Raw genomic sequence first — 9744 nt, forward strand, 5'->3', positions numbered from 1 at the left:
TTATCATCTATTGATGATATCCGATCCGATATCGTTATAAGCCAGCTCGACTGTAACTAGAACAATACAGGGATTGTTCCAGTAAAATATCAGTCATATGATCACCTATTGATGATATTGATTCTTATCATGCAGATATAAAATTTGAAACAAAGTATGCATGAATTTTTTTTTCTGGCAGATAAATACTTATTGAATTTCTCCAAAAGTACTAAAAACAGACTTAGAATAGACGTCACCAACAGAATGAATTTGGTTGCACATTATAAAAATGCAGACTCTTGATATAATGCGAAAGATGTTACTTTTTTGGCCAACAACATATCAAAGAGAAAGATATTTTATGGACATTAGTGATGTTGTGAGATAAACTTCAGAAATAAATTTATTCGTCTTTCACCAGGAACCAAACCCGGGTCCTCCTGCATACCGGGTAAGCGTACTACATATACAGCAGGGACACACTTCTCTTTACAGAGTCAACACGAATAGTACCATGATGCACTGAGTGGGACATTACGGTCTTCCTTTAACTTCGGAAAATACGCCTCCACAGATGGTGACAGAACAGAAAGATGCTACTTTTCCAGCCTACAACTTATCAGCAAGATTTTCTGGAATCAGTGCTGAGATGAACTTCGGAAAGAAAAGATAATTTCTTAGAGTACAGGGATGAATTTGGGAAGGTAAAACTTGCCTGGTATGTGTGAGAGGACCCGCTTTCGATTCTTGGTGGAGACAAATAACTTCTCTTTCCAAAGTCCATCTTAGCACTATTGTCCAGAAAAATCTTTCTTTGATATCTTAAATCAGTAAGATATCAAAGAAATCTATTATCGATATATAAGAATAATAATTAATCTTATATAACAATAAATCCCTCCTCTAATGATATTTTTTCTTGATCCGCAGAATATCTTTGAATAACATTGTACCATAAAAATTACAACCAAGTGGAAGAAATTATTACGTTTCAAGAGTTAAATTGTGTACCACTGACTATAAATTAGTTGACAAAATAAACTATTAACGAAAGGTTTCGCATTTATTTTAGGTAATGGATTGTTTATGAACTTTAGACATACACATACGTTCGCCAGTTTTTCTACACACAAACGAACCAAAATAAAAAATGCAGTTGAGCCAGATAACTATGACACTTCACAAGTCGCGCCCACTGCTTCTAGAGCTTTCTTTATATTATCTGCTTCATCTTTACCGATATCGGCTTTGACAACTTGAGGAGCAGCTTCCACAAACTTCTTGGCCTACAAAGAAAAAAAAAAGTGCAATAACTTTGTGAATTTTCCGCATAATACTGATTCTTTAGTTGTTTCAGAGAAATCAGAATGGAGTAATTAGAAAAATAATTACTATGTAAATTAAAGATATAACATAATTGGAACTGGTAAATTCCATTTACTGATTTGCAACCATTTAATTTGTACTCTATTTTTTTCCCCAGCATAAAAAGATGGTGTTTACACAGTTGGGATTAGACCAATGCGAACGATAGAGAACAAAACGTACCTCCCAGCAATGTCAAACATGAGATTATTATAATTTCTAAGAAAAGGTCAGGTCTTCAGGAGGACAGATTATCTTCCCCCCCCCCATATTCTACCCTGGGTGGATACCCAGTAGTGTATTTACGGGGGGGGGGGGGGGTTAAGCGGGCTATAGCCCAGGGCGGCAAATTCTTAGAGGTGGCGAATTTTGGAGTATAAAAAGAAGGTGGGAAGGAAAAACCTTTTTTTTTTAAATTCACGTTTCATAAATGTGTTTAAGTGTAATATGCGTCATTTCTATCGTAAATAATATGTAATTATTAAACCATATTGTTTAGTAAACCACTCTGTATATTCAAGTAATGCAAGCACATTCAAATCACACGAGTGCACAAACCACTGGCGGGCCCCCATCTAAAATTTTAGTTGGTCCACGAAACAATTTTGAAAAAGTATTTCACTATTTCAAAATACACTTTAGGACGTGCAGTTAAACATAATATGTATAGATATTATGTAATGTATATGTATGTTGGCATATTCAAATGTAATTAAATTTATCAGTGTTTTTCATCGATGTGTTGACGCTTGCGGGCCAGAGATTGAACCCCCCCCCCCGTTATATGGCAATCATTATGGATAGGAATAGGATACGAATACAAGACAGAAAAGTAAAATTTCGGCGCAACTATATACAGTACCACTTTTTTGTCTTTTGTTTACGGGGGTGGAAGGGGGTAAAAAGTTAGACTGAAATGGGAGGGGGGGGGCGGCGGCAAAATTTTTAGCCCACAGGTGGAAAAAGCGTAAATACGGCCCTGTGGATACCAAACAGAACAAATATGACCAAGCTCTGTCACTGAAGCACTCATATAGATCCAGAGAGCATGATTGTCGGAGGCTGAAATATACAAGAAAGGAGCAGAGTGCATTAGATTCAATGGTTATGGGGTGCAGATACAGAGGAACGGTGGCAATCGCCTCTACTGTCTCCTAAAAAAAGTTGCGTTCTTGGACTAGGTGGGTAGGCAGGGGTGGAAAATTGCACCGTCACCCTTCAGTGAAAAAATTGTATTATTAGCATAGGTGAAAGGTGGGCATTTCCCTGTTCACTATACATGAGCTCAATGATACCCCCCCCCCCCCCTGTATGGCTTATGTCAGTGATCCACTGCCCCTTCCTCCCCTGGTTCAAAAAGCTGTATCCACTTACGTCTATGTCCACATCCTTGCTGACATGTTCCCAAAAACCATAAACTCAATCATTTCAAGCAGTGCATACAGGTTGTTTAAATTTAGACCTAGTTCATCCACTTCCGTGGTCATCTCAAAACGAATAACACCCAATTGTGCAAGGACTTGCCTGATGCTTAGTGTGCACAAGCACTTTGTTGTGATGGTTTGATCTAGATGGCACATAATAAAATACAGTTTGACCCAGATATATCAAAGCTGGCCCATAGAAACTTTTAATTTTTTTTTTAAACATTTTCTAATGTGTTCCGTAATCTTATTAGATCAGATCAACAGGATTTGACTGTACATTAGAGATATCACTGCGCAGAATCATTATATTTTACCTGAACTAAATTCATTCCCTCCACGTGGTTTTTAATTTCTTTTATGACGGCAACTTTCTTCGATTCATCATATTTCATAAGTTTTATTGTAAATGAAGTTTTCGCCGCAACAGGCTCAGCTTCTTCCTCCTGAAAAGAAAAACACATAATTTAAGAAAGTGGGGGGGGGGGGACCTAAGCAGCATGGTTTAGTAAAATTGGAAGCATAGGATATATAAATACTTCAGCAGCGGCTGGAGCGGCAGCAACTGGCATTGCACCCATCGCCATCGGCACATCTTTGATGTTCAATGTTTTCTGGAAAAATAAAAAATAAAGCTTAGGGAGTGATCTAAATAATATATAAGTGAATATCTGATTATCACATGAGTGGAAGGAAATATGTATACATAAATCTCGACCTGGACAGTACTACACCATAGCTGCCAACTTTGAAGAATGAGAATTAAGGTTTTTGAGCCGATCCGAATTTCGTACAAAAAATAAATGGAAAAGAGATTTATGAAAACACTGCAGGGATTATCTCCTCGCGAAAACCCGAGATTGTGCAAACCATCACGATTAGTGCAAAGTTGCAGATCATCGCCAACCAGCAGGTTATAAATTACCCGCCATTTCTTCTCTCAAATCAAATCTTGCCATAAGGCCCAAACCAAGACATACAGAACATATGGGCAGGTCTGGTATAGCGGGCACTGGATTAGAGGGGAAGGGCGCCAATTTCACCCTTTGACAGCTCCTTCTACATTACACGAAGAGGCTCCAAAATGCATGCTTGCTCTGGCTGACAAGGTATCTAATTGTGGCCCTACAAATGATTAACGTGTACAAGTCGTCTCACAAATTTCAGATGTCAAAAAGCTGAACCAATGCTGGTTGTTTGGCAAATTTTGTCTTCCCCAAAAACGTTTTTTTTTTTTTTTGTAATTCGGTGCAATAATAGCTACAACTAACATTACACTTGTGATGTCACTTTGGAGAACGAAAGCAAATGCAACTGTCTTTTTTTTTTTCGGGAAAATTCTTCTGAATAATTTTTTTTGGCAAAAGTAGGGATTCTTTACAATCATGTGGGGGGGGGGGGGAATTCAGGAAAGAAAACCTATCCAGGAGACTTGGAAACTATGCTAGCATGTTTCCAAAAGTTAAGGACATAATATTTTCTATACACGTCAAAAAACTAGAAATAAACATTGACACACACAACAATGAACTATCTTCACTTGCATGCGTGTGTGTTGCTCCTTTTATATAGTTTTCTTGAACAATGTAAAAAAATACAGAAACTCTAGGGTAGCCGTAGTTACCATACTTTTCATGGATTCTACAGTATAATCGGCGTATTATACATTTAAACACACATCTTCTCTCATTTTACATCTCCTGTCGATTTTCGGCTTCTGAATTCGGAAGACAGACGGTACTCGCTACTTTAATACATCTTCAAGCAACCATGAGTTACGTTAGGTACACGACATATACACTCAGCAATTTCGACACGCATTTACAAGGTGCAGTTCAGAATTGATAGTAGCGTTGTTAGCAAGAATAGTTGCCGAAAGGAAGATGCAATTATGGTTAATGTATCAAAAAAATTAAACAAATAAAATAAACAAAAATTGAGACACCTACTAGCATGTGATTGTCCAAAGCGAAAATGAAATTTAGGGGACATATTTACAGAATGTGCTTAGCGGGCTATAGCCCATGGTGGAAAATTTGATGAATGAGTTGCCAAGAAAATAGTCAAACGGGAGAAGGGCAAAAAAAAAATTGTATAGCCTACAGGTGGTAGAAACCATACAAGCTGCCGAGAGATCAAGGAACTAGTTCAGCGAGTGAACAAACGAGTGAGTCCACAAACATGTCACTAAAAGATGACCTAGAAAGCAAGGGACCAGGTCAGTGAGCAACCAAAAGTCTCAGGTCCAAGATCTCTCATCAGGGGGGTTCCAAGACCTCTGGCTCACAGGCAAAATGCAGCCAGTTAATGGGGTTCCATACGACCCTTGACAGGTGTACCAGTAAAAAAGTATTAGTGGTAATAGACTGCCGCTGTGGTGGTCGAGTGGTCATAGTGACATGAACGCGAGCCGATCTCCCCTTTAAAAAAGTCTTGCCACAGAGAGCAACAGACCTACAAACAGTACAAATGTAATTCAATCATAAAACATCATTCGCTTCACTTCTGAAATATAGATGGCAGCACTGAAAAACACAAACACAACACTACATGCGCACTCAGACTGTTAGGTACACACACAGTTACACTTCCAGCACAACTCACTAGGTAGTAAATCGCCCATAGATGGTGATAGACCCAAGTTGTGCTCTGTTTGAAAGAAAGTAGTAATAGACTGGCCATATTTACTTCTTAAGAATATGGTAATCGTTATCTACACAGGCTACCACCAATTATCGTTGAAAAAATTGTCAAGGGAGAGCGAAGTTGCTAATTACAGCCAAAGAAATTGTCAAATGGGGAAAAGTAAAGTTGCTAACTATCTGTAAAATTGCTGAAAAATCACCATTCAAATTGAGTGATGAAGAGGAAATGAGGGTAAGAAGAGCGGCAAAACCATAGATCCGCTTCTGGATATTAAAGAATATTGTTCCAGATAATGTCTCTCAAAAGCACTTGAGACAACAACGAATGAAGCATTTCACAGACAACACAAATTTATTGCTACAGAATAGCTATGTAAACACAAGATGTGATTTGAAACATGGCCTACAAATAGGACCTTGTCTGTCAACAAAAATTCGATAACGGGTGCTCTTAGTTCTCTCTTGGTGGCGCCACTTTATAAATATGGGAAAAACTTTGAGATCATTCTACCATCTTCTCGTGAGTTCCAAGCCTTTCCCCCTTGCATCATGAGGTCGCCACCTTATCGACCCCATTGCCAAACATGCCAACTTAGCAATATTTACTGAGAACTGCATTAATGGTTACAGGCAAAAAATTACATAATGAATAATAAATAAGGGCTATTTACATGTAGTTTCGTAATAATATATTTACCTTAAACTAGATAAATGGTCGAAGCATTGGTAAATAAGCAAAAAAAAGGTTAAGCAATTACCTTCAAACATTCGTTTAAATCGACAACTTCGATCAATGTGAGTTTCGATATTTCTTCTACGATGTTCCTAATCTTTTCTGGATAAATTTTGTCGACTCCATCGGGATGAGGAAAAGAAATAGCTTGAGTGCTATAGCGAGCTACCCTGAAACACAAGATCATTAGGTAAAATACAAAAAACAGCAGCTTAAAACTAGAAACGATTTAGACTTGCGGAGTCGTTTCTGACATTGTTGTTCATAAATTTGGGGTTCCATCGACTCTTGTAATGACTACTACCTGACACCCAACTCTGGTCATACATCGCCATACGGCAATTTCCAACCAGTGTGGAGTTTGGTGGGAAATGAAGTCGCCATCTATTGGTGGTTGCCCCAGGTTCAGTAGGTAATGAGCTTGTTCCCAATTTTCTTAGGCTGGATTTCTTGTAATAATTACTACTTTACCACATACTAACTCCGGTCATATATCACAAAACAGATATTTTAAATCACAGGAGTTGGGTGGGAAATGAAAGCTCAGTCTATCATTGGTCGCTCCTGGCTAGGTAGGTAAAGAACTTTTTCCTGATTTTCTTGCCCGGATTCGAACCCATGTACTTTGACAAGTAACCTTCATAGTGAAAGACGAGCGCCCCTTGTGATGACTGTAATGTAGCAGTTATGACAACAAGCATACTGGGGCTTTAATTTTTGGCCATTTTAGGGTCCTCAAGTCAGGAAAGCCATGCCACCATGGCCCGAAAACATTGGGACCTACAATTTATTACTTATTCCAAATGGCTGCCTTTTTTTTAATACACACAGAGAGGTTCATACACTAATCACCCAGTGGGAGACTCTCTGCGGTAGCAATCCTTTTCTGTGTGGTCATGTCACTGTTTGTCATAACCATGTGTTAGGAAAATTTCTGACAGGGATGAATCGGGTACCAAATGAGTATACACGGCGATCATTCAATCAATCTGTGCACACAAAGGCCAAATCCTACTACAGTGAAACCTGTACAAAACGGAACGTCAATAGACTGAAATAATATCACGTTTCAGAGATATTTTTTTTTTTATAAAATTGCACTAATCACTGAACAGACTGTATTTTGATTCCGTTTATGACAGGTATCCATCTCATACAGTGTTCGTCTTACACAGATTTTGAATGGTAAAATTCCCAATACACTCTACAACGCTGCTTAACAACTAATGTTTTTCTTTCCCCAGACTTGATTTGGCGGTATTTGCTACGGTGGGATAATAGGGACACCCAATAATGTTCCACAGACCAAGCCGGGAAGGATGATGTTGTCAACATATCACTGTTTTATTGGAGTTAAAACTTGTCGACGAGAAGGTAAACTATAGATCAGGAACCATTTGACTGTCATCATCAAAAATTAGTCTTTTCATTTTTGCTCGTAACGTTTGCTATTCAAGTAATAATTGTTTACGAGAATAGTTTCATAAACAACTGTTCAAGCCACACCCTCCCAGCATGGCTAGGTGGAACTTTCTCTTTAAAACTGAGCACAACTCTGGTCTAACACCACAGGCAATTCAGTACTGACTGAATTGTGCCAGAAGTGTGAGTGTGTATCTAACAGTCGTCTCAATATGTATGTAGTGTTAGTGCTGCCATCTACATTTCAAATTGTCAATGAAGTTTAATGATAAAATATTTGAACCGTTGTAAGCCTGTTGCTCTCTGTAGCGAGACTTTTTAATTGGAGATATTAGCTCATGCCTTAAAGTTAAGAACTGCAGAAAACCTACTCGAGCCAACCGCTACTGCAGCAACAGTGGTGTTCGAACCATAGTCTGCGAAAACTTGGGGGCGACCAACGTGGGATCGCCATTTTTGAGACTGTTCTGTTAAATGCTGTGCACATAAAAAAATGGTGTTAAACACTGCACCATGCCACGTTTTATACAATTATGGCATTGATAAAGTGTGCAACTAAATCGGAGCTTCAACAAGAATGTTATACTAAAAATACAAATTCAAGAAATTTCAGCCCATACAATTTACTCCGGCACGGATGCTCCCCACTCTTTTATGACTCTCTTTGGTTGGATGCTGGCCTGACAGCACACACTATCGCGTCAATGATTGGAACATGCTGCGGGGTAAATAATGAGAAGGAACTTATCTGGCTGTGTTACTGGTTGCAGTTGCTTTCAGCACAATCATGCCTTTTGGGGCTCTGAGCTTAAATCATGTTAGGGGCAGAGCCTGGTCGTGCTCTGTTAGAACCTCAACTGTTGAAGTCACAAATAATAGCATTGGTACAGTGTACAACGAAGTTGGGTCTTAGCAAGAATGTGTGTGTGATGTTGGTAGAAGAAAAATCAAGAAATAATAGCCAAATTTGGTGCAATAAGCCAACTATCCTGCAAATGTTATAAAACATTTAAACCCAACTTGCCCGAGCTGAATTAGACTATGATCAAATCCAATTCTGAATCCTTCGATTCATTCACATGTCCTCCCCTCCCCCTAACAAGGGCTCCAGCCTAGGCGGCTCATGATTCATATCCTGCTTTGGACTTGACACTATAAATTAACAACGGGGGGCCTAAGCATCTGGTCTGGGGCCCACCGACATAAATACCAGCCCATTAGCCCAGCTGCAGGATGTGGGGGGAGCTAGTCAAACTATAACTGCACCAACAATTTGAACACATAGTCTTGATGCTCGAAACATCAACACATAACAAAACTTAGCTTTGAAGGACTAATTAAATTTCATAATCATCACCATTTAGTTCAATTTTCACTGATGTTTTTACCGTGATAATTAAGATATTAGGGCCACATTAAAAGTAGCTTTGAACAATTATGAAAACACTGCCACTTTAAAAATGTAAACAAACACTTTGATCTCACCTCCTCTCCAAGAAATGGCACCGAGTCGCTGACCAGGACAATGCTTTGCATCCATTAATCATGGGAGAAACTCTCATAGAGACGTGTCTCAATTGGGATAACATTTTTAGAGTTCTTAACCTTTGAATACACAGCGAGAAATATCGCCGAGAAAAAATGTGTCTAACTTGCCGGGATGAAGGTCGCCATTGACGATCGCAAGATTTCTTAGCAAAGAACTTTTCGATTTAGATTGCGGTAACATTCCAGAAGCGTCAAAACAACATTAAGCTGGATTCACATTGGTGTCGCCATCTAGTTTCAGATTTATAAATGTCTTGTGCGGTGATATAATAACAATTCCATATAATATACTGTCGTTCAGTATGGTTCCTTACTATTGGAGTCGACGAACTGAACTGGAAGTTTCAACAAAAAGTTCGGTTAAATTTTTGGAGAGTAAGGAGCGTGTGTGACCAAGTAATAAGACAAAGCAGACGACAGCTAAAGTGAAGGTTTCTGGTTTTTTTTTTGTGCTGCCATTGAAAACAGAGATGACTCATGCGGTGATGTGAATATCTCGTCAAGTAAGCTGAATTTTTTATTCAGTTCGGTTCCTTACGATTAAAGTCGGCAAACTGAACTGATAGTTTCAACTTGAAGTTCAGTTGTCTTGTCGGGGCATGAGGAGACGTCTAAAACAAAGTAG

The 9744-nt window shown here is 38.8% G+C and overlaps 1 protein-coding gene across 1 annotated transcript; it reads right to left on the reverse strand.

Annotated features, from left to right (window-relative positions):
* Positions 1–1026: 1026 nt before the first annotated feature.
* On the reverse strand, positions 1027–9270 carry mRpL12 (mitochondrial ribosomal protein L12). Its single transcript, XM_089248622.1, has 5 exons — positions 9057–9270; positions 6175–6319; positions 3311–3385; positions 3089–3217; positions 1027–1268 (listed from the first exon to the last, which is right to left on the reverse strand). Exons 1-5 carry the CDS (start codon positions 9158–9160, stop codon positions 1152–1154), a joined length of 570 nt encoding a protein of 189 aa, XP_089104748.1. The 5' UTR covers positions 9161–9270; the 3' UTR covers positions 1027–1151.
* Positions 9271–9744: the final 474 nt, after the last annotated feature.

Source organism: Pholcus phalangioides, unplaced genomic scaffold, assembly GCF_987345545.1.
Source record: "Pholcus phalangioides strain wild (caught in Gottingen) unplaced genomic scaffold, Ppha-v1.0 ptg000020l_1, whole genome shotgun sequence".
Classification (NCBI taxonomy): domain Eukaryota; kingdom Metazoa; phylum Arthropoda; class Arachnida; order Araneae; family Pholcidae; genus Pholcus; species Pholcus phalangioides.

What these genes read in the sequence shown, in the direction of transcription:
- mRpL12 (XM_089248622.1), bottom strand. Translation starts at nt 9,160, where the DNA reads ATGTTATCCCAATTGAGACACGTCTCTATGAGAGTTTCTCCCATGATT. An exon ending in TGCCATTTCTTGGAGAGGAG is followed by an intron (nt 6,320 to 9,056) that starts GTGAGATCAAAG and finishes CTTGTGTTTCAG; the next exon opens with GGTAGCTCGCTATAGCACTC. An exon ending in ATTTAAACGAATGTTTGAAG is followed by an intron (nt 3,386 to 6,174) that starts GTAATTGCTTAA and finishes TTATTTTTCCAG; the next exon opens with AAAACATTGAACATCAAAGA.